Source organism: Lepisosteus platostomus, chromosome 6, assembly GCF_059453375.1.
Source record: "Lepisosteus platostomus isolate fLepPlt1 chromosome 6, fLepPlt1.hap1, whole genome shotgun sequence".
Classification (NCBI taxonomy): domain Eukaryota; kingdom Metazoa; phylum Chordata; class Actinopteri; order Semionotiformes; family Lepisosteidae; genus Lepisosteus; species Lepisosteus platostomus.
In genome coordinates, this window is record NC_142616.1 from 58,296,364 (window position 1) to 58,323,271 (window position 26,908).

A 26,908-nucleotide genomic window follows, 5' to 3' on the forward strand; every position below is an offset into this window, starting at 1 on the left:
AGTCATCAAGGGGGAGGATGTTTTTTGTAAGGGGAACATTGCACCGGTGTCAGCAATTGTGATAGCAGCATATTAATTTTCAGATTGAATGTCGTCACAGACTGCCATTGATCTTATGCTATCCAGCTGAGCACAGCCTGCCAGAAGGTATCTTTGCCATTTAGCCCAGCAGTAGGGGTGTATTGAGCTACAGTGAGTTTTGCTGTGTGGGAGTTTGCAGTGTGTGTTTCAGATCAATTCAGCTCCAAAGGTGGAACGGGCTGATTGCTGTCCAGCTCTTATCAAGAGGGAGAGAGAAAATGTAGTCAAGCCTCCTTAACGTCACAAAAACGGAAAGTTTACTGAGCTTCAAGGGTCAGGCAAGCTGTTTTCCACTTTTAAAATTGCCTGCGTCAACGTTCCTTAGCCTATAAATGTTTATAGGCTTGGTCTAACAGAATTCCTGGCTTCTGATCCTCTATTGATATTTTTAAATGAAAATATTAATCTCATTGTTAGCTGATGTGAATTGCCCATGAAAGAAATTCAATTTTCTTATTGCATGCAATAGTACTGTCAGAGGGGACCTTTTTTTTTAATAAGTCCATTTTCATGCAACCATTACCTCCATCTAGAGAAAACACCTTAGTTATAACCTCTGTTACTGTATATTCCCATAAACAGTGGTCAAGCATGAAAACTAATGGAAGTTAACACTTGAAGTCTGGAATGTGTGGGCCACAAATCCTGGATCTTGTCATTTCTATTCCCAGTCAAGCCATGTATTTATCTCCTATTTGGATGAATCCCTCCTATAGATAATGAAATGGAAGTCCCTTGTAACTAATCACCATTGACTACAGCAAATGCAGAAAATCAAATGGCAGTCAGTGTCCACCTTGGCAGAGCTCCAATCTATTTGGCATTCTTCAATTGGTTGGTCGACCTGCTTATCTCAGACGAGTGTTCTCAAATAATGGGGTTGACTGGGGAGGATAATCTGGATAAGAAACACACTACCCTGTCCTGGAGTACCTGCACTGTGTGGGCTGTTTTTATTGCTCTAACTAGCTGAGCAGCCAGGTGTGATCGGATTCCAAAGAGCCTTTTTACAAGACAGAGATAAGAGGCCGAATGGGTGGCTAGAGACCTCAGGCAGTCTCTCTGATCTGGACAGCAGTGAACTGAGTAGCCACTCTTCCCTTGTGAATACAGCAAGATAAAAGCTGAGCAAAGAGTTAGCTGGAGGACCTTCTGTTGTCTGCTGAGGGGGGAAATCTAAATCCTTTATGTGGTGTCTGTGGCATATAATATGGGTGTTACATAATGTCATATTATAATGCTTGGCCAAAAGATCTTACTGAATAATTGGAATTAATGGTGAGTATTCATAGTCCATACCTGAAAATAATGTGAAAAGGTATTTGATTTTGTTGCCCGAATGCATGTTTTTTCCTGTCTCAAAGGTATTTTTCTTTTAAACTCAGCTCACTTGCAACGATCATGTTACTTTATTATAATGCATTACAGCGCACACAATACCTATTGTATTAGGCATAGCTGACGGTAGTAGGTATCGTAAGACACCCTAATGCACAGGCCTGGAGACGGTCATCAAAAAAATAGGCCACAGTAAATTTTATTGCTTGATCTTTAGATGGGTTATATATGAGAGGGTTATAAAAGGTCTATATCTATAATAGAAAATCTTGTGACTTAAGTGAATTCTTTAATTATTCATGTTTAAAGAGGATGAGGCTCAGGAAAAAGGTTGGTAGAAATAAGGTCCTGATCATATAAACCTTTTAAGAGATGTGCAGATTCCAGCAATGGTCCTATATTTGAATTCTGAATTTCTGTGCTGGTCAGACAAATGAGCTTGCATGCAATTTAAAGCAGAAATGTGTGTGTAGGGGGGGGGGGGGGGGGATCATTTTCAGGCTGTATGTAGCAAATTTCAAGCAAATGTGACTAATCCTTTTCAGCACTAATAGGACTGTGCTGTACAAGGCAGATTCTCCAGTCTGGTCATGTTCAGGATGGGAGTTGGTCAGATAAGGATGTGTTTGACATAGACAGTGTGTGGAGGGGGCTGTGGACTCTGTGAAAGGGGGCCGTGCTCAGATCCAGCTCTGCACTGACGTCAGACTGGTCTCATCACAAGGATATCGCTGTTGTGAAGGAGAGAGGGGAGAGAGAGAGAGAGAGAGATAGCTGCTGTTGAGAGAACGCTGCAACTGGGAGATCTGTCATAGTCTCCCTCCAGTGCCCTCTATTTCTTTTTTTTTTACGTTTGAAATTTTGCAATCCTTGAGCTTTCCCCCCCCCGCGTTCTGCGTGCAGACTGAAGGGCAGACCCAACATGTACCCTGTGTCTCGCAGGTACTGCAGAAATGTAGGTCCTCACATTCAGTCACAGGAGCCAGAGCTGCCCTCTCTTGATCTGCAGAGTCTGCGAGCGGCTGCTGCTTCTGGCTTTCTCCGTGCCAGGTTTAGGGCTGTACTGCAGGTGCTTGTAACCTCTGGGGGGACGCCACAGCTGTGTGGGAGAGTGCTGAGCTAGGGCAGCAGGGATTCCTTCAGAGCAGTAGCTGCAAATGGCTGTGGAAGATGTCCAGGCATGGCCTAGAAGGAGAGATGACAGACAGAGCGCTGTGTTTTGGTCTCGGGGAAGGAAACTAGCAGTGTCGTTCATCCTTGTGGTTCAGTGCGGCTTTCAGCACTCCGTGCCCAATGTTGGACTTGGATGGAGATCGTGAGACGTAAGGTACCTGTGCTTTTCCATTGCTCAGGGGGCTTTGGTTGCAGTATGAAAGTTTTTTCCTGCTTATATAGAGGGAAGACAAAGGTCATTTTAGCTCCCCTAAAAGATAAGGCAGGAAGCAGACATAGGGAGCTCTTGGCTGTGGTTAGATTAGAGTGTTCCCTGGAATGCCAGGTAGATGCTGGTTAAGCATGCTGCTGTACTGACATTTCCTCAGATTAGCAGAAAAAGAAAAGGTCTAGGTCAGGAAAGACCTAGATCAGTGCATAATCACTTCTCCTCGGTCCTCTAGACCTCTAGTTAGTATGGGTGTTGTCACAAAACTTAGTAGTAACCTGAAAAGTGTATTTGAAGAGTCACCTGATTGTTTTAGCTGAATTTTGAAATACATCTGTAAGAAATGTACTGTGACATGTTCCACAAGCATTTAAAAATGCTTAGCTGAGGTAGTGACTAGAGTAGTGGTATGTTAGTATTCACCTCCATTCTGCTGAATTTCAATAGATAGAGGACAGAGGTCTGTGTCTCCTCTCCTGGAAGGTGGTAGAGTTTTTGAATTTTGCTTAAGTAAGCTATACAATATCTACGAATGACGCACGTTGGAAATTAACTTTGTTGCTTGCTAATATCTGACCAGTAAGCACATTATCTTAATCGATAACCTTTAAAGATATTGATAACTTTTGTAAAATGCATTGCTTTTACTCTAATTCTTTGATTTCTCAGCTTTCCCTACTGAGTTAGGCATTGCATTCGGTTGGTGAGGGCTGTCTTCTGTGCCTTCTGACTATTGAGGTTTGAAAGGCTTCTCACAATGTCGTGTGTGTCCTCTGTCTTTGACAGGAGCCCAGCAACAAGCGGGTTAAGCCCCTGTCCCGGGTGACGTCCCTGGCCAACCTCATCCCCCCAGTGAAGGCCACGCCCCTGAAGCGGATTGGGCAGACCCTCCAGGTATGGTCCAGGCAGGGATATCCATCACAGTACAGGACAGTTATCCTCATGAATGTCCATGCCCCTTACTAAGATCTTATGGTGAGATCTACACCAGTTCTTGTAAAATTACACCCTTTCATAGAAATAATTCCCATATTTGAACACATTCTTTTCATTCGTCTTTGTTGCATCTTGTGAATGATCAGTATGTTTCATGAGAAAATAAAAACAGCATGTGGATTACAAATTTCTCCAGGCTAAGAGTACAAGGGGAAAATATTTGTTATATTGTCAGGAGTGGTGGTCACAGCAGTGGGCAGTGCTAGCTTTTTTTAATTCAGCATTCTTCCGGACAGCTTGAAGAGACATTTTTCCTAGAATGTTTCAGTCATGTAACAGATAGCAGTTTGAGTCACAGTATCAGTAAAGCAACACTACGGTGTCTACAACAGCGAATAAGGTGTTCAGTAGCAAGATTAGCGTTTCTGTACTGGTGTGCCTTCAGACATTGACGAATGAGCTACAGAATCATGGAAAAGTCATCCACTGAAAAAATACAATTATTTTGTTGGTATACCCAAAGTGTCATTTGGTACAAACACGAGTCAGAGACCACACTCCAGGGCTTTATATATGGGAATCGCATATGGCACAGATTAATTTTAAAGGACATAAACTAAAACATAAATTTTGTTCATGATCTTAATAACACTGTTTTGCACCAGTGATGTGATGCAGAAGCATGTGTATATTTATTTATGTGCAGTGTGGGATAGAAAAGTTTGAAAAAGCACTGAGCTAGAAAATATCTATAAACAATTTCCTTCTATTATTTTCCATACATTACAAAAAATGAGAATCCAAAATCTGTGGGAGTCTTTTGCAAACCTGTTTAAGAATCATCATTTGTGATTTTGTATATTTCAAGAGATGCTGCGCCCGATTTTGTTTGGCTGTCCTGGTCTTTAAGGATAACAAACAGAAGTCTTCACAAGTCTGCTTTATTTGTTTCCATCTTGTTCGGGATGCACTGCAGCGTTCAGTAGAACTCCAGTGACAAGCCAGTGAATAAGCAACAAACTTGTTCTTGGCATTCACAAATGTGCCAACGCACACTTGCATGCCCATGCCTGTGCAGATAATCTGGTATCAGTGGGTGAGGGCGGTCTTGTTGACATTTGGGACATTCCCACCTGTCTAGCAGATTCAACCTTTTTGTTTCGTTTTCTACCAAAGAATGGTCATGATGGAGTAAGTAAATAAGTGTCTTTGCAGGGCTCGGCATGTCCCAGAGAGAGCGAGTGTCTGAAACACTGCTGTTTTGGTATTGAGAACAGGTAGCCAGTTCTTTGTCGCTGCCTGCCCATTATCACACAACCTGATCTTTCCCTTTCTGCGTCTTCACACACGGCTTAAGTGGAGCCAGACAAGGTGTACGGTACTCTCAATTAATCCTTATCTGTCCTAAATCACAGCACTCTGACACATTAGGGTCATTTCAGCTTTCACGTCTGCCATCTGTGGCCTGCACTGTGGGAAACTGAAGAATGGGGAGAAGTGTAATAAATTCTCTTTATCAGTGGGTAAATAAGTAAGGGGGAGAGGGTGAAAGGTCCCGCAGGTGTTTTTCACACCCTCTGCTGATATTGCTTCAAGGATGAGAAGACAAAATGTTCTTTTTGGAGGCCATTCCTCAATCTGCAATCTTGAGTGTAGGCAGTGAAAATATGCACCGGAGTAAATGCTGGGTATGCCAAGAAAATAATTTTATTTTTCCTGTGGATGACTTTCAATTGTTTCACAGGTCATCTGTTAAAGAATGGCAGAGGCTTCATTTTGACAACATAGTGTTTGTAGAGCGCAACTTAAAATTAGCCCTTTCGGTCCTCTGTGAAGACAAGGAGTTTGTCAAATTTTTAATGAACCTTTATCTGTCTTTTTAAGACTTCAAGTACTGAAAGTCTTACGTTACAGATTGTGAGAGAGATTTAATGCTTCTTATATGCATATAGGGATATATTATGACTGAATTAGACACGGGCAACACATTGAGAAGTGGACTTGGGCTTGTGGAAATTCAAATTGCAGTTTAATTGTACAGCTGAAATCAATACCTATCTGATGCCCACATTCAAAGACTCTGAGTACTTGCCAGCTATAGGTGTTGCTTCCTACCATGTGCCCATCAGGTCAGTTTCTCTGGCGCCTGTCCAACCTGTTACAACCTTGGCATGTCTACCACCTTTGGAATCAAGACCACTTTTCCATCCCACTTCGTTTTCCCCTGCTTTTTAATGTTGTGGATGCCAATGCTCAGACAAGACAGCGTTCAAGACGATGGATTTCCCAGCGCTGTCATTCGAGACTGCTCTTCATTGCCAGCATCAGCTTGTTTAGCAGCAGACGAGTTTGCAGAGATGGACCAGTGTTTGTGAGCCTCACTTTGTCCCCTTCCTCCCCCCCCCCCCCCAGCGCTCCATCAGTTTCCGCAGCGAAAGCCGCCAGGAGATCTTCAGCCAGCGGCAATGGAGCAGGAACGCCCCCCCGGCCATCACCAAGCGCAGGGACAGCAAGCTCTGGAGCGAGACCTTCGACGTCCGTCTCAACCAGATGCTCACCTCCAAGGAGATCAAGCGCCAGGAGGTGAGGGTTTGCTCCAGGGCACAGGGCTGCTTTGCAGACACAGAAGCTCTGTCCCCTGTAGCGTTTGTTGGACTCTGGTTCTGTAGCATCTTAATGCTAAAGCTTTACTGGTGAAGAATAGTGATCTATAGGTTCCATTATCCCGGTGATCTGTTACTTGTTTCTCGGTAATAAAAGTAGATATTGCAGGTGAAATCATGCTTCTAACAATGTTGCCTAGCCTCACATTTCAAACACCAGCAGGACGTTTGCAATACAGTGTTGGTGTTGCCTTTTTTTTAATCAGTTGCTGCTACGGAGTCTCAAAGCCCTGCAGGTCTGTCATTTATTTCTCCATCACTAAGGAATTCCAGTACAAGTATCTTAAAATTCCTCCCACTTGAAACTTCAAAATGAGAGGTCAGAAAACGGCACAGAAATAATATAGAAATAAGAGTCAGAAACCACAGGTGAGTTGTTACTTCAGCTACTTTTCATGGAGGGTATCATAGCCCTTTAAGAATTTGGTTCCTGAATATGTTCAGCAAGGATGTTCTTAGGTCTTTCAAGTTATTTACTGGTTAAAGTAAGCGATAGTGTTGCATCAACTTGATTTACAAAGTAGTTCTCTTGGAACACAAAGTTAAAACCACAGCTTGGAACAGCATATTACCTTATAGGACTGTCTTGCTGCACCTCAATACCAGCCTGCACTAGTCCTGAGTCTGCAAGGACAGGCTCAGTGTAAGCACCTCCTTACATTCTGAAGGCCGGGTAACCTGTGATGTAAAGAAGGGAATATAGTCAACTGCATGTTAAAGGATCCAGTGTTGAGACAGCATAACCAAATTACATTTCAGGCATGAAAGCTGTCTACTAAAAACATAAAAAGCCCTGTGAAATTAAACATTGCATATGTTCAATAAAAGAGAGGCCAGCACTGAGAACCCGCTGCCTGTTTCATTCAAGTGTAGAGAAGCTGTAAAGTGGTTGTTGATTTAAGAGGGACAAGAAGGTGGGATGTTTCCCTAAGCCATGAAATACAAACCGCTTCTGGTGTGGGGGTTTAAATTCACTCACTGGTCTGTTCGAAAACCTCTCACGCATGCCCCCCAACTCCTTACTTAAGTTACCTCACCAACACAGGCTACAGAAGTGGTAGTCTCTTCTAAGTTCAGGAGCAGTAGCGTGACAAATTGAACACATGTGCAATTGAGCTGCCTTTAAAATCTGCGTAGAGTTCAAACAGAAACCGCTGGGGACAGCTTTTTTGGGGTCTGAGACCTCTGATTTTGGTTCATTAGGAGTTAATTATGGTTAATCTTCCTGACCTCTGCTGTAAAGCATTTTCAAAAAATTAAGTTTTCTGGGGGACTATTTTAGAATGAAATTAAGCTTGATGAGACAAAGCCCCACAGCATAGTTCCAAGTCAGATTTGATGAATGTAATATTTTCAGAAAATGTGGTCAGGAAACTTCAGACACTTTTCTCTTGAGTATAGGACAAAAGTTTCCATTCCTGTTTCAATGTCTAAAGTAAGGTTATATCATATTGAGATCAAGATATTCTAATGCTGTTAGCTGTCACTTAAAAAAAAATAGGCTTGAGTCTCAAATAATTATAAGGAATAATTTTGGTGTGAGTGATTTCAGTGTGCCGCAGTTTTCTGAAGAGGCTTGCTTTGTCCTTAACAGGCAATCTTTGAGCTGTCCCAGGGAGAGCAGGACTTAATAGAAGATCTGAAATTGGCAAAGAAGGTGAGATCTGTTTTTCACATTGGCATAGTTTGCTTTCATCTAGCATATAAAATTGTTACCCATGTGGGAAGCACAGTTCACGTTTTACTTCGCCCTTTGCACACCCAAGCAGGGCAGGGGATTGTTTGAAATCCAGCAGCATCTGGTCCTGCTTTCGTCTTGAGCACGACCCAATCGATGCATTACCTCAGAAGGCAGCCTGGTTATATGTGAGGCCTCTTAAATTGCAGTAAAACAGTGCAGTAAAGAGACCGAGGTGATTTCAAAGCCAGCTGCTTTGCCCTTCCTCATGTCCTGGAAGACACAGCCCTGTAGGTTCACACGTGGGTGCTGTGACTTGACCTAGCCAGGGCTGAAAGCAGGAATCCTGCCTGTGGTTCACAGCATGTGCCAAAGTTATGTGTTTAACAGAGCTTTTTTTTTCCCACAAAGTCAGATGGAAGGTGCTTCTTGGATGGTCAGGCTTGCATGTGCTCCTATCAAGGGCTTCTGCTCCAGATCTCCCCTGTTTCAGATGGCAGAGTATCTGTGCTGGGCAGGTGTAGGAGAAAATGTGAAATATCCAAGCATCTCCATTGTAATGAATCAGATTTATGGGAGCTCTCTAGCTGACGGATTAGGCTGACCTCAAGTACAAAACACCGAAGCACTGAGTCTCTTTCAGTGCGCCTACTTTTTCGTAATACAGATGGTGACAACTGCATACTCATTCCACAGGGAAGATGGAAGGCTTTCATTACTGGCCCATAATAGCACTGAATGTGGCTTTATCCATGATTAAAATGCCTTCACCATTCACCAAGCCTGGGCATCAGTATACTTCCCATGTTCTCATCACTTTTTGTCAACTTTGTATCCAATTAGAGAGGTTCCTTCTCTGGTGCTTTTTAAAAAAAATGCATTTTGACTGATGTGCTTTAAAAGCTGAAGTACATTTCTTTTAATAAGCATGTATAACCTTTTCAACTGACATTTATAGGGTATGAGCTGAAATGACTATTGTAACTCTTTGAGCTACCTTAGCTGGAGTTACCCTTTTTAACTTGTTCTCAGACCATTAACAGTGTGGAGATGGAAAAGAGGGGTGTAGCAGTGTTCTGAAAAACATGTAATAAATTATTACAAACCCATAGTATGTAGGGCATAACATTTTAATTTTTACCTATTGGTAATTTACATATTGGTAATTGTCTGTGTTTTATCAGACTCTTACCCTCTTATGTATTTGTCTTCATTAAATTTGTCCCAGTACTTTTTTGATGGATTGTCCAGTTCTTTTTTTTATGATGCTGTTGTGGGTCATGCTTTGTCCAGGTCAGAAGGCACAGGTTTTGTTGGCGGTAGCCTGTTGAAGTGACTCTGTCTGTCCGTTCTCAGGCCTATCACGACCCCATGCTCAAGCTTTCCATCATGACAGAACAGGAGCTGAACCAGATCTTTGGTACCCTGGACTCCCTTATCCCCTTACATGAAGGTACGGCCCCCTTATCCCTTTATAGTTACTTACGAGTGCATGCTGATGAGGGATGGTTTCCAATCAGGTTGTGTTCAGACTTGCGTTTCTGAAAATAGTTAAAAAGAGGTTCAGGAATTTCTTTCTGTTCTCAGTTTATTTTAATTTATAGCAAGTCATTTCTGTGCAGTTTGACCTTATTTAAGTCCCCAGAGGCAGGGTAGACATGTAAAGACTGTTTTATGTTGTGGTGTTTCTGTACTGAGTATCAAAAGAAACTCAACACTCATACGTTTTTTTTTAAATCTGGTAAATGGATTTTGGGTATTTATTGAGTGTCTAAGTGAACACTGAACACTTACCATGATGCACGCAAACTTAACACACGACTAAATTGCTCCAGGTGGGCGTGCTAGCAGTGAAGCCAGGTCCTCTTTAGCAATGATTCCAGGTTTTGTGAAGACTACCCTGATGCTTGTACTGTAACTTACTGTCTGGCATGTTTACAGCTAGAAGCTTGTAACCAGGCAAAATGTATGAGATAGTTCAGGTGGGTAGCTGTGTCAGCATGCGTAGGCTGCAAAGGAACAAGTAAAGGTTTATTCCATGCTGAAAAGAGAAGAAAGAAAACACAACATTTCAGCTGTGAGCTCTGTGGAAATTTCTCTTTCCTGAGATTTCTTTTCCCTGCCAAGGTACGGAGCTTTTTAAAACTGCTTCTTTTCAATGGTTTAGATCTCCTGAGCCGTCTCCGAGAAGCCAGGAAGCCAGACGGTTCGACAGAGCATGTTGGCCACATCCTCGTGGGCTGGGTAAGACGCAGTGGGGCATCACAACCAATCAGCCCAAAACCACCCCTCCCCAATGCACAGACACTTCCAGCCCATTCTATTCCTGCCCTTCTCCCAGTCATGCAGGTGAATGCGAGTCTGCAGAGACTGCAAAGTGCCACTTCCCCTCCTCCCCCCACAAAAGTACAGCCAAAGGTTGTTTTACGGTCTGCGTAGCTTGTTAGTGTTGAAATAAACCTCTTCTGGAAAAGATTGCAAGACTCATTGAGACAAATTGAGGCTGCATAGTCCTGTATGGATGAGGAACCATCCCACCTGCAGAGAGCACTGTAGTGCAGTTCAGTTCTGTAAGCAGATTGATTACACTTTGCATTTCTGTCTGCCATGCCCCCAAAACAAAGCACCAGAAGTGTTTTTCACCGTGTTTCAATAGCAGGTTTGAAAACGCAGCAAGCACAAACTGCTGTACATATCTGCTGTACTAAAAAAATGTGTTGAGAGCTGGCCCATTTATCACTCTTGACAGTTTTGTTGAATGTCCTTATTTTAACTTTGTAAATTCGAGTGAAGCGGTGTGTGCTGGAGGCCACATGAATTGACTGTTTGAACTGTGTATCTTAACTGAATCGAACAGGGTGTCCCAAATCTCTGAACTTTTGTCAGGGCTAATATGGATTGTTCAGGGAGATTACTCAATAAACTCCATTCTTTATTGTGTCATGGAATCACTGGAGCAGAGGTTTTCCAGTTGTTTTATATGTGGAGAGGGGTTTGGCTATCAGTGGATCTAGCAATACATGAATATATAAACTTGGTCGAAAGCCAGGGAGCCTGATGCAGGCTTTTCTTTTTGAATTGTGTAATTTCTTTTTATTGTTTTTGTGTATTTTTAAACATCCCACAATAATTTGCAACGAAGATTAATAGCTGCAAAGAGCATTCTTCATAAACAAGTTATCGGCCCAAGGTCCCTGTGGTGTTGTAATGTAGTAACCATGGTTACTGAATATACAGTAATTCGACCAAGATAACTAAAACTTCAGTAAGGACACTAAACTGTGGAAAATACTATGCACGCCGCAAAGAGGGTGAAAAAGAACACCAGGCTGTGTGGTACGGGGGAGAAAAGCAAGGATTATGGGCTAACTGGTTGCCATGGTGCATCTCTACAAACTGATAAGAGCAGATTAAAGGTATACAGGGGGAAGGTCTGGGGTTTAGCAGTACTTTAGAAATGGCCAATTTGTTTGGTGCTCAAAAACTAAGCAAGGGCTTTTACAGCGACTGAGCAATTTGCAAGGTAAAAAACAAAACCAAGAAGCCTTAAATACTGTTAAATACAATCCATTTGGGCCCAGATTACAGGCTGTAACCATCTAAACAGCTACCCTGTTTTTCTAAAGGCGTTAACATGAACACCAGCCTCATTACACTTTTGTGACATTGAAGGGTTGGCGTTTTTTGCCATAGCTGATAAGCATTGCCAATGCTAGTGAAATAGTGTAAGCGTTTTGCTAGGAGGATTTAAATCATGAATGGAGGAATGAGCCAGTTTTCTTAAAATGTGTTCTGTCTGTGTGCTGTATTAATTCTTACCGTTTCTTTTTGTGCTAGCCTCATTTTTGTGTGATTGTATCTTCTTGTAGCTGCACAATTGTTCCATATACTTGCTTTAAATGTAAATTTTCTATACCTAAAGTCTACTGGATAAGGATGTCTGAAGTAATGATAATGGTCATAACGCTAAAGTCGGTAATAAAAAACACATGGTTGGTCTAACTGCCTTTAACTGGTCCTTTAAATTGGGGATGGGGGGGAATGGTCTGACATTGGTGTGCCTGATGTCAGACCATGAAACTGCTGGTTAGCGGTGAAGAGTCCACTTTAGTTGGGCTCCCACCTTACTTTCAGTACAACTCCTTATCTGGCTTTATCTGATAAAATAGAAGACTTAGGCAGATGCCATGGATGTATCATTGAACTTTTGTACATATGAAGTATTAAGATGGTAGGAGAATTGAGTAGGCAGGCTTATTTAAACACCGGAAACCCGTTTTTTCCAACACGTTAGCTCACCATGATAGTCCATGTGGCCCTACTGTTTATCCACAAGGCTTGACATTTTCAAAGGGAAGAATGTTCTGTTCCCCTGTTTATGGTTTCGCATTCAACTTTGGCTCATCGAAGGCTTGATCTTAGATCATTTACAGCAAGCTGACCAATTTATGTCTGAGTGGGAAAGCAGGAGCTAAATCAAGCCCCTGTATGCAACTGTTTACTATTGCAGACTGAATCACAGCACTTAAAGTAAACTTGAAATGGAAGCTATCTAAAACATTTTTACAAGATTGCAGCATTGTGGAATAAACATTATCCTTCAGAGTGCCATCAAAAGTGCAGCCAGCTAGTCACTGTTAAAATGCGTAAATGCTGATGACTTGTTAACTGGTCATGAGTTAACTAAAAAATGTGGCTGTGGTAGAAGTCTGTAAAATAGATCGATATTCATGATAATTTCTTTATGTACTGTTATCTGAAGTTTGCTGTTACTAGTACTGTAATGGTCAAATGCTGCTTGATGTTTTTTTGATGTGCTTGATGTGATTCTGCATGCATTGTAAGTTTCAGATCTGTTGTGAATTCTGGAGAACACAACCTCATCATGCGTTTGAAAACTCCAGTTTTAACTGGTTTCTTGGCTGAGTTCTTGACATGCTAAAGTGTGAAGGGAAGTTATTTTAGTTAAATTATTTTCTTGAGGAAAGATCTTTTATGGTGGATTCCTGGAGCGGGTGGGACTTCAATATTTTCTCATGTACAGACTAGGGCTTCTAAAACCGAGTTTTTATCGTAGTTGCAAACACCGATGTCTAATGTGAATAAATCCAGGATAAGAGATAGCAGATAATTCACATTTCTCTGGAAGAGAGGAAAGGCTATCCACCCACCAGTACATTTTCCAGAATTCAGCATTTAGGGTTCTTCAGAGATAGATAACTTAATGTCTGCTGGTAACTTAGTTTGACTTTCCTAATGTATGAGTCAGAAAGCTATGAGAATCAACTCCCTCTTTACTGGAGTTGCAAAAATAACTTAAGGCAAATCTATAGGTTGAGTAGAAATGTGATTTCACATTTAAAAAGTGCATTACAGTATGTCCTAAGAATGAAGCTGCACTAAAGGGTTTTTCTGGCAGAACATGATGAGCACATGATGGACTGCTCATCCTTAAAGAAGACTCATCACTCTTTAAACTGGCCTATAGGATTATGTTTGAAAGAAAACACCTCATTGTTTTCAGTGAATTAGCTGAAAGAGTAATTTTAATCCTTTTGCCTGACATTTAAATGGATATTTGTCCTTAGTGCCATTTCAGTGGAAAGAAACAAGTGATCGATGGACTTTTTCTGGGATTGATTTTCTGTATGCTGAGGGGTTAGGTGGGATGCTGGAGGACACACAATGTGTGTAGAACTTTAAACCCTAACTTGGCACACGGGAAAACCCGCCACACTGATTTTAGGGCCCCCCCCCCCCCCCCAATTGACGTCTCCTCTCTCTCTCTACCCCTCTAGCTGCCCTGTCTCAACTCCTACAACAGCTACTGCAGCAACCAGGTGGCAGCCAAGGCTCTGCTGGACCACAAGAAGCAGGATCACCGTGTCCAGGACTTCCTGCAGCGCTGCCTGGAGTCCCCCTTCAGCCGCAAGCTGGACCTCTGGAATTTCCTAGACATCCCTCGCAGCCGGCTGGTGAAGTACCCCCTGCTGCTGCGCGAAATCCTCAAGCATACGGCCAATGACCACCCTGACCGGCAGCACCTGGATGAGGCGGTGAGCACTGGACGAGGGGTTTCATTTCATTTTATGTGCTGGGTAATCTATGGCAAGAGGGCTGCGACCGTATATGTAGCTTTTTAGCTTTTGGGGTTTTTTTATGGACTAATGTTAAAAATGAGACAAAGTGATGCCAACAAAAGCATGTAAAATAGCCCTCCATGTTAAAACATGCAAAACAAGGCTGATTGCTGGCCATTCCTTTTATTTCTACTCCACGATTGCAGGAATAAGACTGAAGTCCTATCTAGGTGGTCTTTAAAGCCCTTCTCTATCCCACTTGGATGACAAGTTCAGAAAGCGAAAGATCCCCCTGGTTTCCTTAGGCGGCAGCTCACTTTTCAGTCAAGAGTCCCAACGGGCCAGGCTGAGCCTGCTACTGTGGCCCTGATGCCCTGAAAGCTTGCTGAAAGCCTGCTGTCAACAGTGGCCAGAGAAATGCACAGGGTCTTTCGTCAGCCTGCCTGTCTCCGGGCTGTGCTCAGCAGCTGCTGTTGCTTCCCTGTGGCAGCTTGCAGTTGGTCTGGATCTTGTTCGTTAAGCTTTAAAAACCCGTACAGCAATGGGAATGTGATGTCAAGTACAAGCACCCATGTACCATTTGTCACCAACTTAGCTAGGCAGTGTAGTAAAATTCTAAACTTAGCAAATCCACACTTGTTGACTGGCTCGCCTTTCTGTGTTTCACTTAGTGGTTTTGTGAAGCTAGTCCCCGTTTTATTCACCTGTAAAACAAGCATACACCTGTACTCAGCTTTATTCTTTAGATATGCCCATGCTAAGTCACTACCTTAGTGAGGGATGTCTAGGACAGTAGGAGTATTCCTACCCTGGATGACTTCAGTACTGAATAGGTTATGGGTTCCTTTAAATTTTCTTGAAAAACTGGCTAGAAAATTCAATTACGCAATTACGTCAATAACATGATAACAGGATTACACGGAGACATGTAGAAGGCACTGTGGTCCTGGAGTGCTAGCTTTGAATGCATCATCAAAGAAGTGGCATGTGATATATTGACTGAATTGGGAAAACTGTTCCAGTAAAGCATGCGTCACCCTGCTGTCATCGGCAACAGTTCAGGAACCTGTAATATCAACTGTTCAATAAACAGGGAGGCACGCTTCCCATGTGGCTGCTAATCTGTCGGCAAACAACAAGCACGAGGTGTGCAGCAGGTAGGCCTTACTGTGTGTCCGTCTGTCCCCCCCCCCAGATCAACATGATCCAGGGCATCGTGGCGGAGATCAACACGAAGACGGGCGAGTCGGAGTGCCAGTATTACAAAGAGCGGCTGCTGTACCTGGAGGAGAGCCAGCGCGACCTGCTGATCGACAGCTCCCGCGTGCTCAGCTGCCACGGCGAGCTCAAGAACAACAGGGGCGCTGTGAGTGTCTCCCCCACCCTGCCACGCCCTCACACCTGCACGGATCTGTAGCCCCTGCCAGGAGCTGACTCCAGCTCGCCTCGGCTGTGCTGAGCTTTCCAGAGCCATTTCCTGCGCCGGGCTGTCTTCCACCAGCACTGCTAACTCATACACACAAGCTGTATAGGCCAGAGTAGCCCTGTTATTACCATGAATGGGGGTTTAAGAGCTGGAAGTCATGTAATAATTAATAATAATAATTGCTTATACTTATATAGTGCTTTTTCTGGACACTCCACTCAAACAGCTTTACAGGTAATGGGGACTCCCCTCCACTACCACCAATGTGCAGCATCCACCTGGATGATGCGACGGCAGCCAAAGTGCGCCAGAACGCTCACCACACATCAGCTATCAGTGGGGAGGAGAGCAGAGTAATGAAGCCAATTCACAGAGGGGGATTGTTAGGAGGCCATGATTGATAAAGGCCGATGGGAAATTTGGCCAGGACGCCGGGGTACACCCCTACTCTTTTCGAGAAACGCCCTGGGATTTTTAATGACCACAGAGAGTCAGGACCTCGGTTTTACGTCTCATCCGAAGAACTGCCCCTGTTTACAGTATAGTGTCCCCGTCACTACACTGGGGCATTAGGACCCACACAGACCGCAGGGTGAGCGCCCCCTGCTGGCCCCACTAACACCTCGTCCAGCAGCAACCTTAGTTTTTCCCAGGAGGTCTCCCATCCAGGTACTGACCAGGCTCACACCTGCTGAGCTTCAGTGGGTTGCCAGTTGTGAGTCGCAGGGTGATATGGCTGCTGGCTTGACCTGGTTGACCATGTAGTTGGGGCAACCTAAGTAGGATCATTTAAGAAAGGGATAGAGATAATTCTTAAATCTGTAAGCTACTAGCAGCGAAACAAGTATTGTGTTAAATTGCCCTCTGTAAGCTGTTTTTAAAACTTCCCAAGTCAGGAACCCTGATCAGTTAAACCAGTATGGATCCTCACACTACTGTTTTGAGCTTTCGCAGTGGTAAATTAAGATGGCTGAAATCTGCAGTTCCATACTGAGGGCATTCAGCAGACAGTTACGTTTTTGAAAGCAAGAAAACAAAACTTCACAGGTCTCCAATGGGTCCCATGAAACTTGCTGTTGGGATAACTGCAGTGTTGTTTGTGACCTCTTGGTGGAGGGTAAAGCAATTAAAATGTACTCTGCAGACGAGGCAGTGGCTTTCTTGCCATTAAAGTTATTCAACACTTAGAAATACCTGTGCTTGCACACTTCTTCCTGTTTTGCACGAACTCCCTGTGGTTGTGCCCCGGAGGTAGACTTATGGGAGTAACGTGTCAGCACGCTGGGGTTATGTAATATTCCAACGTGTGAGAGCTGGCACCGAACTGCGCGCGGTTGCCGCCAGCCAAGATCTCGCTTAAAGTGACAGGCCAGAGGAGCGAGGAATGCTGACAGCGCTGGGAAGGTTCAGTTCCCTGGGGAAAAATTCTCCTGGCAGCCAGGTCCAGATTTAAGCAGAAACATGTCTGTTTCATGTAGCTTTTTTACGAGCTTTCTAACATGGTATGAGCTTCCAGCCCCAAATAAATGCCAGAAACCATGTGCTCAAACAAGATGGTTAACATTGAAGGACTTCTGTGGTTGAAATGGAAAAGAGTCCTTGTGTGAGGGGAGTGTAATTGGGTGCTGTTACCTTGACTGGGAAGGTTGAATAAAAGTCATGTAAAGTCAGGGGGACACAAGGGTGTCACACGGGTTTCCTCTCACAGTCCAAAAACAAACTGGTAGACTCATTGGCTTCTGAAAAAAGTGGCCCTTGTGTGAGTGTTTTGAGTCTGATGGACTGGCGTCCTGTCCATGGTGTAACCTGCCCTGCACCCCTTGCCTGCCAGGATAGGCTCTGGTTTTTCCTTGTTACTTGTATTTGATAAAGCGGTTAGAAAATAGATGGACTATATGTTCGAAATGTTTAACATAGGAATTTGTATACCTTTTTATTCTGTATAACATTAACATAGGTTAAACCTAATTCCGGTCTTGCAGTTGGAGTTTAAGAAGTGTCAGTATATGTGTGTTCTAAGAGGTATTAATACAACATAATGTGGTAAACGTCCATTTTTAGCACTGAGTGGTGTACACATTTTCAGTAAGTAGTGCCTGTGCATTTTATGCTCGTGCTATGTGACACATTTTAACTTTTTGTCAGTGTTCAGTATTCAAGTGTTCATTAGTGTTATAGTTGTATAGATTTTTATCTATCATATTCATCCCATCCTTGCAGTACAAGCCAATTAATTATCTTTGAGGACATTTCAGGAAATTCCTTTTGCAAGACTGTTAATCCTAGAACTTTAAAATAGCAGGACTGGTGGGAAATGAGCATAGAAAGCTTTCGGGCTAGAAAATGAGTAATTCTTTAAGAAGCAAAATGATGGCATCTGTAATGTGCAATTATCAGCTACAAATTCTCTGGAATGCACCAAAATGCGAACTGATTACCGGTGTTTCTGTGTTTCATTCTCATTTTTCACTGTGAAGAGCCTCTGTTCTTATCCAGTGACCTTGCAGAGTTGCTCAGAACAGCAGAGGTGAAGGTGGCTTTGAGGGAGAAGCAAGTGGCAAAGGCTTAACTTGGCTGTGTCAAAGCAGCTCTGTCCTTTTCAATCTCTGTGGCTGTCAGTCAGTGTTGGCGTTCTGTGGGCCTGTCCTGTGTTTGATGCTGGTACCTCTCCCACATCAGACAGCTCCGAGCCCAGTCGGGACTGACCTTTGGGGAATTGAGGTCAGTGAGGAGCGAGGCAGGAAGGATCACTTTGATCCTCTCTCTTTGTAGCTCCCTTTCCTCCAGGGTGGATGACCATTCCTATTTGTGCTGCTCTGTTGGGTCTTCACTCCAACGCTGCCTTGCTGGTTTCTCTAAAATCATTAGACAGCACCATTGTTCTGTGTGATCTCCATCACCGCTCACCATAAAGTGCACAGTAGTAATGTAATCTTTTTTTCTTTTTGAAATTGCTTTGATTTCATGAAGCTTGGTTTACAGTTTGAAACGTCTGTGCTGAAATGGGCCGTTTGGTTAGCAGATGGGTTATATTCGTTTTACTTTGCTGTAGGACATACATGACATGATAAGAAGACCTCAGTGCTTGTTTGGTTAATGTGAGAAAGGGAGGATCAGTAGTTACATGTTCCCAGTCAGATCTTAAGGGTGCGTGTTTATCCTTGAGTCTGGGAGTCTGTGAGCATCTCACCAGTGTGGAACATTTCCATTACAAAAGATCTTGGCATTTTCCTCACTCCTCTCCCTCTCATCTGTGACCATGTTAACCAGTGTTAAATCTTGTAAATGTAACGTTATACTGCCAGATTACTGCATGTTACCTCTCACTCCAACACCAGCCTTGTAATCAGAAGATTGAGTAAATATTATGCCCATGTAGTCAAGTGATAGTAAACAACTTGAGCAATGAAATTCAGGTCAAGTTTATTTTGTTACTAGGCTTTTACCTCCAAACAAACAGAAACTATTCAGTCATGTATACCAGATTTAATTGACGATAACACCATAAAAGTAACACTTATGAATTACCACACTGTGTCAATTTGCTGTAGAGTTGTATGTAACAGTTACTTGCACTGGTCAAGTAAAATAGAAATATCTCAAGTAGGTAGCTGCGTCAAGCATGCGTAGGCTGCAAAAGAACAAGTAAAAGCTTATTCCATGCTGAAAAGCAAAGAAAAGAAATGCAACATTTCGAAGCGTTGTTTCTTCTCTTTTCAGCGTGGAATAAACCTTTACTTGATCCTAAAATAGAAATAGTCATTGCTTGTTGTTTTCTTTTTGCCATATAGATAAATCTGCATACTTTGTCCTGTCGAAAATCGCCTTTAATGTGTTCAGATTTGTCAGTGTTTGTGGTCAGTAAGAGACCCTGCTGTGCTTCCCCCGCAGAAACTGCACGTGTTCCTGTTCCAAGACGTGCTGGTCATCACGCGGGCCATCACGCACAACGAACAACTGTGCTACCAGCTCTACCGCCAGCCCATCCCTGTCAAGGACCTGCAGTGGGAGGACCTTCAAGACGGCGAAGTTCGATTGGGTGGATCCATCCGCGGCGCCTTCAGTAACAATGAGAGGAGTGAGTATTCCCATCTGGGATTGGCTGGATGGCTCGCATAGTATTGAATAGGAGAGGCTTGTAGGTAGTAGTGAGCACACTAGAGTAAAGTTATTATAGGTGTGGCACAGCCGACTGTCTCTCATACGCAATATCAACTGACCACCACATGAGGGCGTCCACAAGCCGTGAAACCATGCTCAATCCTCAGGTATCTGACAGACGCGTGGAAACATAGGGAGAAAATCATTAGCTACCGTTGCTCTCCTTAAGAGAGACCCCTATATAGGATACTCACGTGGCTGATCAAGCATTTCTCAGAACTTTGCCGAAGCTCCAGAGCTAAAGCGCTCAATCCTGTTCTCTCCTAAAAAGAGAAAAGAGACACAACTCTTCTCCTCTTTCGGGACGCTAGTTACAAAACAAACAAGTATTCCCCAGAAAGCGCCTCTGAAAGTCTTCCTGCTGACAGAGGTGTTGATTGGGGTCAGAGATTGCCACAGGTCCATCCATCACTTTAGGTTACTGCATTTTGTAATTTAAGCATTTAATCAGTAAGATCTCAGTATGGTAGTTGACTTGCCTTATCCTAAAATGCTAGTAACCCTTTCACCACATTTAAAAAGCACATGAACCTGCAATCTACTTAGAATGTTATATTTGTTCTATGTCAAAAATTATTACATATAGGCAGCCCTAAACATATGTTTTGAGTTTGAAGTATTCCAACCATACACGTACGTATTGTGTTGTGGTAATCGAGGCTTAGAGCCTTGAACTAGACCTATTTTTTTCACGTCGTCGATTGGGATACCAAACGCATCTGCTTTTTTAATCCCTGCTGTCCAAAGGTGGGAGTTTGGAGATGCTCGAGTCTCTCGTCCCTCGTAGACACATCCTGGCAATTTTAACCCCCTGCCCTTTTCCCTTGCAGCCAAGAACTTCTTCCGCGTGACGTGTCGCGGTGGGTCCCAGGTCCTGTCCTACTCCTTCCAGGCCAGCGACGCTTTCAACAAGCAGCAGTGGCTCAACTGCCTCCGACAGGCCAAGGGAGCGTCGTGCGGGGTTGGGGGCGACCCGGACCCCCAGGCGCCGCCGTCCCCCACGCGGGACACCCCCCGGCTGGAGCACATGGACCAGAGCGATAGCGAGTCCTCGGACTGTAGCATGGACACCAGCGAGGTCAGCGCTGACTGCCCTCAGATGGAGCACACGGACTGCAGTAAAGCCCTGGAAGTGTGAGCCAAGGACCCCGCCCTGCGTCTTACCTGTACAGTATTGGAACCTCGCTGCAGTTTATGAAAAGCACTTCTTTTTCTTTTTTTGTTCCCGTTTTCTTTTTTCGTTTTTTTTTTGCTGGCATCCGTGCCGTTTCTCTCACCTCTCCTGTGTTTTTCGAAAAATAAGACTGTGGTGTTGTCTGTGTTGGGACCTACCCCTGTCCAGAGGAGGAGCAGGCGATGGTGACCCCTGGCTCTCCAGAATTTGTTTTTATTTGCCTTTCTCTCTTGTCGTTCTCTCTCTCTGGGTGGGACTCCCCACCTCTGGCCACTGCATTCTTGGAAGGAAGAGCTCAGTTCAACACTAGGACCCCTCACTCTCAAGGAAGCCACAGGGTCCTGGCAGGCTCTGAGGGTACAGCTGCCTGACAGTGCTACTGCTCACTCACTGTGGGAAAACACATGGATATGCGTGAACCTGTAGCATCTCTACATAATGTCTAGACAATGTACAGGAGAATGTTTTCTGACAATCGGGAGAGGATTTGTGGGAATATTGACATAACCAGTAGCGGATGAGGCCGAGATGTTCGGGGGACATGTTTGTGAAGGACAGTGCTGTATCGTTCGCTGTAGCTGGCAGAGTAGGGAGTTCGGCAAGTAAGAGGGGGTGACCAAAGTGATGTGGAAAGAGCCAAGCAGTGTGATTCTTGTGAAGGGGTGTCAGTTTAAAATCATGCTGGCGATGTTGTTGCTCGAGGTGAGGGGGATGAGAGAGCGAGGGGTCCAGACACTTGACACTTGTAGCACTGCATCAGTGTAGTTTTCGAGTTGTGGTCTCGGTTCAGCCCACGAAACTCGCTCTGTTTTTCAGCTCCGATTGCAAGTCGGGATTTGGGACCTGACTAGTGAGGGGTCGAAAGATCTGGCCCAGTCAGCCCCATGTCAAACATGTTTGATGTCCCCTACTGCAAGGTGCTCAGGTTGCAGAGAGGCGTGTATGTGCGTAAAATGGAAGCAAGATGGATATGATAGAACAAGAAGTTTTGATGGAACTCAGGATGAGGGCAAGAGGAAAGAAACTGACTCTTCAAGCTAGTCCTTAAAGCCTACAAGTGGATGGACTTAAGAAAATTACTGAAAACTTTTAAGCTTGACAGATATATTATTATGTCTCAGTACTGTGGTGCACAAATATTTTTTTAAGAAAGAATTTGGTGTTTTTTCTTCGAATATAATTATTGGGCTGCCCTTTGGAGGTTTAACCAGGTAACACTGTTCTCAGTCTGTTCTGTCCTTAGTGGTGTGCATGGACATAGCTGAGGCATCTCAGGGCTGTGCGCTGCACTGCAGCTTGTGCCAATGGAAATAACGGGGAGAAGGTATTTGAACAAAAGCTGTTTAATATTCCCAAAGGAGCCAGTATCGTAAATCCAAAGCTGCATCAGAGTAAAACACTGTGGAGATATCTTCCAAATGATTCGACCTCATTCACTGATGCATTTTCATAGAATGTTCAACTCTTTTGACAAAACCCGACTGCCTCATCAGACCTGCTGAAGACAGAAACCAAAATGAATGTGTCATGTACGTTTCTCCATTTCCACGGGCCCCAAGAATGTCTCAGTGTGTGGAAGTGCTTTATAATAAAGTTACAACAGAAAAGGACACGAAAAGCCATGGAATGAGCTGTGTCCTGAAGTGAAAACTTTGTATGTTAGACTAAACAATGAGTCATAAAAGCCCGTGAAAGGGCAGTATGTTGTAGCTTAGTTTGTAATAATGTCATAGTTCCCACATCTAACTTTTCGTATTGAAAGGCGAGCAGAGATTATTACAATGTAATTAAATACTGTAGCTGTTTGTGCCATCCGTGTATTCTGCAGTGCAGCCTTAGTCACTGGACTGTCCCATGACAGCACAAAATATGACTGCTAAGTTATTGCCAAAAAATTGTGTTCTGTTACTTGTAACCTCAAGTGTGAGTTTACTTTTTTTGACCCAATGTTTGTCTTTTTTGTATAAAGGTCACAAGCGTTACAGGAATCAATTTGGTGTGGTAATCACAATAAATGATCCAAAATATATGCCTTTATTCATTTTTAAAGCATTGTTTAACTTTATCCTTTTAGTAAGTTTATTTATAGTTTTTACACAATGTCTTGTTTTCTCTTGATTGTTGGGTAAATGTTAGGGAAGCAAGTGGAGGGTTTGCAAGTGTCACTATTGAGTAACTGGAGGAACTGATCAAAAGAAAGAGAAAGAGATGATGGGAAAATTGGACAGTTTTTCGTGAGGGTAAGGACATTTGTGCATGTTTTGGCAAGTGTCACTGAGAAAGAAACAAAAAGTGAAAGATGGTCTGGGGTACGAGTTGCTAAGAGGAAAAAGATTAAATGTAAGGTGGGTTGAAGTATTACCAAATAAATTACATGAATGCAAACATTTTGTGTCATCCTTGTCATTCAGTCTTGACCTGTAACACTTTACTGCAGGCATTAGGAAGGAACCCATTCCTCCTCTTCACGGTTCCCCACTGAATTCGTCAGGTAAAAAATAATTAAAATAAAAACTCCTTTTACAACGCTGCAAGTCACTATGATGCAACTCGTCGTCTGCAGTTTTATCAGTGCAATGGAAAGGGAATTCGGGAAAGTCAGCTGAAGATGACCATTGACACGTTTAATTTCAAGACAGGGCAGTAAAAAGTAATACGTGTTGTCTTATTAGGAAAAAAAATAGCAAAGTACAGAAGCTATACGTCCAGTATAATCATAGCATCAAACTTAGCACAGACACGGAAAAATAAAAGGAATCACTTTCGTGATTTCGCAGTATTTATATGAGGCATGAGCTTCGAGTCAAATAAACTAATTTTATAATAGGAGCTTGAATTTTTCATAATTTATTTTTGGTTTCCTGCTTTCCTTTCAGCTTTAGGTCCGTACCTTTTCTGTGGCAAAATGTTAAAAGTTTTACAAGATGAACTAGCAAATGGTAAAAGAGCAAGCAGCGACCATAAACGGAAAAAATAAACCTGTCGCCCATAATCGTGAGACCTCGCCCTAAGCTTTCTGTAAGGTTTCTAGGTGAAAGGTTTGAGAGTGATTACTTTCTATAGGCGTTATTTTCGGTTTCCAGAATACTTTCCAATCCAGTTCAAATTATTTGTTTCCTTGCAACAAATGTATAAATCCACAGATTAGGCAATTTGTTAAAGCCCGTACTTCTGAAAAGGAATTATTCAACGCATATACGTAAATACTGCCCTCTTGTGGATTTATTTTTTCTTGGTTTTGGAAAGCCTTTGACCATCGATGGGAGTGAAGATATATCAAAATATAAAATCTTTACCACTTTAACTCTTGTATATTATTAACAACTTGCCATTCTACATTAGGTGTGCTGAATTTCCGGCATATAGTCTCAAGACTATGTAAATAATGGGCAAGCAATTTAGTTTTTCAGTTAATTCAAATTTTATTAAACCATTTCTTTCCATTTTATACCTTCTCTGCACTTATTAAATCAAGTAATCGATCATTAACCTCATGATAAAAATCATCTTAAAATCTTAAAATCATCTTAAAGCCAAAGACAAGTTGAACCTCATTTAATTTTTATGAGGGACACTAGATTTCTAAGTAACTAGTGCAAGACCTCAAGCATTTACATCAGTCGCTCATGTCATTATCACAGCTGCTTGTTTGGGGTTGTTGAGTGATTTTGCTTAAATTGTTTTCAAATGCCATAGGAGGAGAAGCATGCCCCCAAAACAAAATTTCTGTCAGTATTAAAGACTTTCACAGACTCAGTATTATTTTAACAGCAAGCAAGTGAAGTTTAGGAATTACTAAATGTTTATTTCCCACAGTATTATTAGAAAAAATAAGAAAAGGTATTCTAAATGTATTTATTTTATCTTTTTGTACAGTTCATGGCTTTGCTTTTGGGCTCCCATAGAGCAGTGCCAACAAAGGTGCTCTGGCGAAGGCTACAATTCAATAAGCAAGGTAACCAGTTCACACGGAAATGCTTTTCTTCACGTATGATTGCAGGTATTACCAATACTAAGCACATGGTACACATCACTTTCCACAGGCTCCAAACCAGTTGAAGCATGTATCCTCTCTTGACAAAAATATCTTTTTTTGGAGTACACACTTACAGCATCTCTCTGCTGCACTCCTCTCTTGGTGGCAAAATGTCTGGAAAGGGGAAGAATTCAAAGAAAATTTGGATGGGAAAAAGGTCAGGTATAGAGTCAAAGAGAACCTAAAAGACAAATAAAATGTATTATAGAAAAGGTAATTAAGTGATTAAACCTTAATGTCAAGCATATTAGGGATAAAATGCAAGAAATAGAAGCTACTGTTGATGACAATGAAATACACCCTAATAGTGAGAAAAGCATTAGGGAAACATGAAGGGCTTTGAAGCTAACAGAGTGTTGGTGTAGAATACAACTTTACTGGATTTGCAGCATTCCAAAGAAAGGAAAGATGGAAAGGGGTAATGAAGCATTCTATGTCCAAAAGAGTATCTAAACCATGAGTCAGACTCGCAAAAAACATTGTGCGCATTGTCTTAGGAGTACACTATGTTACAGACTACCAAAATGTCATTTACTTTATATCAGTATCAGACCAAATTCAAATATGAATTAGAACTAGGGCTTCTGGTTTTGAAATTGTACACGTATGAAGAAAGGAAAAGGTGGTTATCATGGGAGAGTTTAACTTTTCTCACACAAACTGGAACATACTATTAGGACTGTTAAACACTAAAGCTGAAGCTGCAGACATGGCTAATGAGTGCTTAGTTAATACCTAAAGAGAGAGCCCCTGCATGGTAAAAAAAAAGCCATGAGTGAGTTATGATGTGCATTGGAGTATACCATTAACTAATAAATATGGTACTTGAAAGTTCGAGAAAACTATTTTTGTGGCTAAAATAATTTTTAATACGTAAACATCACAGAACAATAAATAAATGAATGATTTGGTCAGGTGTTTTCCAAGGTCAATGTTATATTGTCCATATTAGCACAGAAGAAACCGATATGTTACAGGTATTGAAAGCCAGGGCTTGGTGGTATCCAGTTCAGTTTGTATTTAAGGAAACAAAGTTATTTATAGACCATATAGAACCATCACTCTGGACACCCATTGAGTGAAAACATTTTAATGTAGCACTCGCCCATAAAAAGGGCAATAAACCTAAACAAAATGATGTAATTATGTTTTTATTATAATACATGTAAGGTTATGAAAAATAGTGCTTTCCATAGTTAAGAATTAAACTAGAACAATTAAAATAGAACAATATGATTGTAGGTGACAAATCATCATGGGTTAGAAAAAGATAATTCTTGCTTAACTAACTTGTTAGAATTCTTTAAACCAGCAGCTGCAATTATGACATATTTTTAAAAAATTCAGAAGGCTTTTGATGAAGTTATTCATAAAATATTAATCCTTTATTTGCATGTGGTATGTGATCAAAGTAAAACATCTATTTGGATTGAAAGCAAATTAATGGAAAGAAACTCGAGTGCAGATATGGGGTGAATTCTCAGACTGGTGTACCACAAGGATCTGTATTAGGACCACTGGCCTTCTTAACTTATATTACTGTAGTTACTGGTACATTTGAAAACTAGCACAGTTCGAAGATGATGCCAAAAGTTGGAGGATCACCAAAAACTGTTGTAAAAGGCAGGGTGTTAGGACAGCCCAAAGCAAACCAGACCGGACACAGCAGCAAGATGATTTTTCTTCCTTTATTCACGATGTGCGCACAATGGGAATTCCACAAAACATGTAAAACTCAAAGATCCAACGCAAGTATCCAAGGCGTCCATTCAATGCCATGATGTGGTGATGAATTTCAGCCAGTGCTGTGCCCTGTTCAAGCAGAATGTGAATCACACTGCATGTCAGGATTTGCCCACACTTGCACAACGCCAGTCACCTTTAAACAAATACCTGACATTCTGGTGGCATGCTGGTATGAGTTTGTTGTAACTAAGCAGGCAATGGTATTACA

General features: G+C 42.4%; 1 protein-coding gene across 4 annotated transcripts in view; it reads left to right on the forward strand.

Annotated features, from left to right (window-relative positions):
* arhgef3 (Rho guanine nucleotide exchange factor 3) overlaps positions 1-23,303 on the forward strand; it is a 103,560-nt gene extending 80,257 nt beyond the window's left edge. For 3 of the 4 annotated variants that reach the window (XM_088636614.1, XM_088636615.1, XM_088636617.1), the window contains 9 exons: positions 3,587-3,694; positions 6,149-6,319; positions 7,994-8,056; positions 9,434-9,530; positions 10,245-10,321; positions 13,876-14,133; positions 15,353-15,523; positions 19,475-19,661; positions 20,575-23,303. In XM_088636614.1, coding sequence (XP_088492740.1) covers positions 3,587-3,694; positions 6,149-6,319; positions 7,994-8,056; positions 9,434-9,530; positions 10,245-10,321; positions 13,876-14,133; positions 15,353-15,523; positions 19,475-19,661; positions 20,575-20,882 — 1,440 coding nt within the window. In that variant the 3' untranslated portion in view covers positions 20,883-23,303. Of the gene's footprint in view, positions 1-2,367; positions 2,747-3,586; positions 3,695-6,148; positions 6,320-7,993; positions 8,057-9,433; positions 9,531-10,244; positions 10,322-13,875; positions 14,134-15,352; positions 15,524-19,474; positions 19,662-20,574 lie in introns of those variants that run through there. The other variant, XM_088636616.1, reaches the window with a different exon arrangement.
* Positions 23,304-26,908: the final 3,605 nt, after the last annotated feature.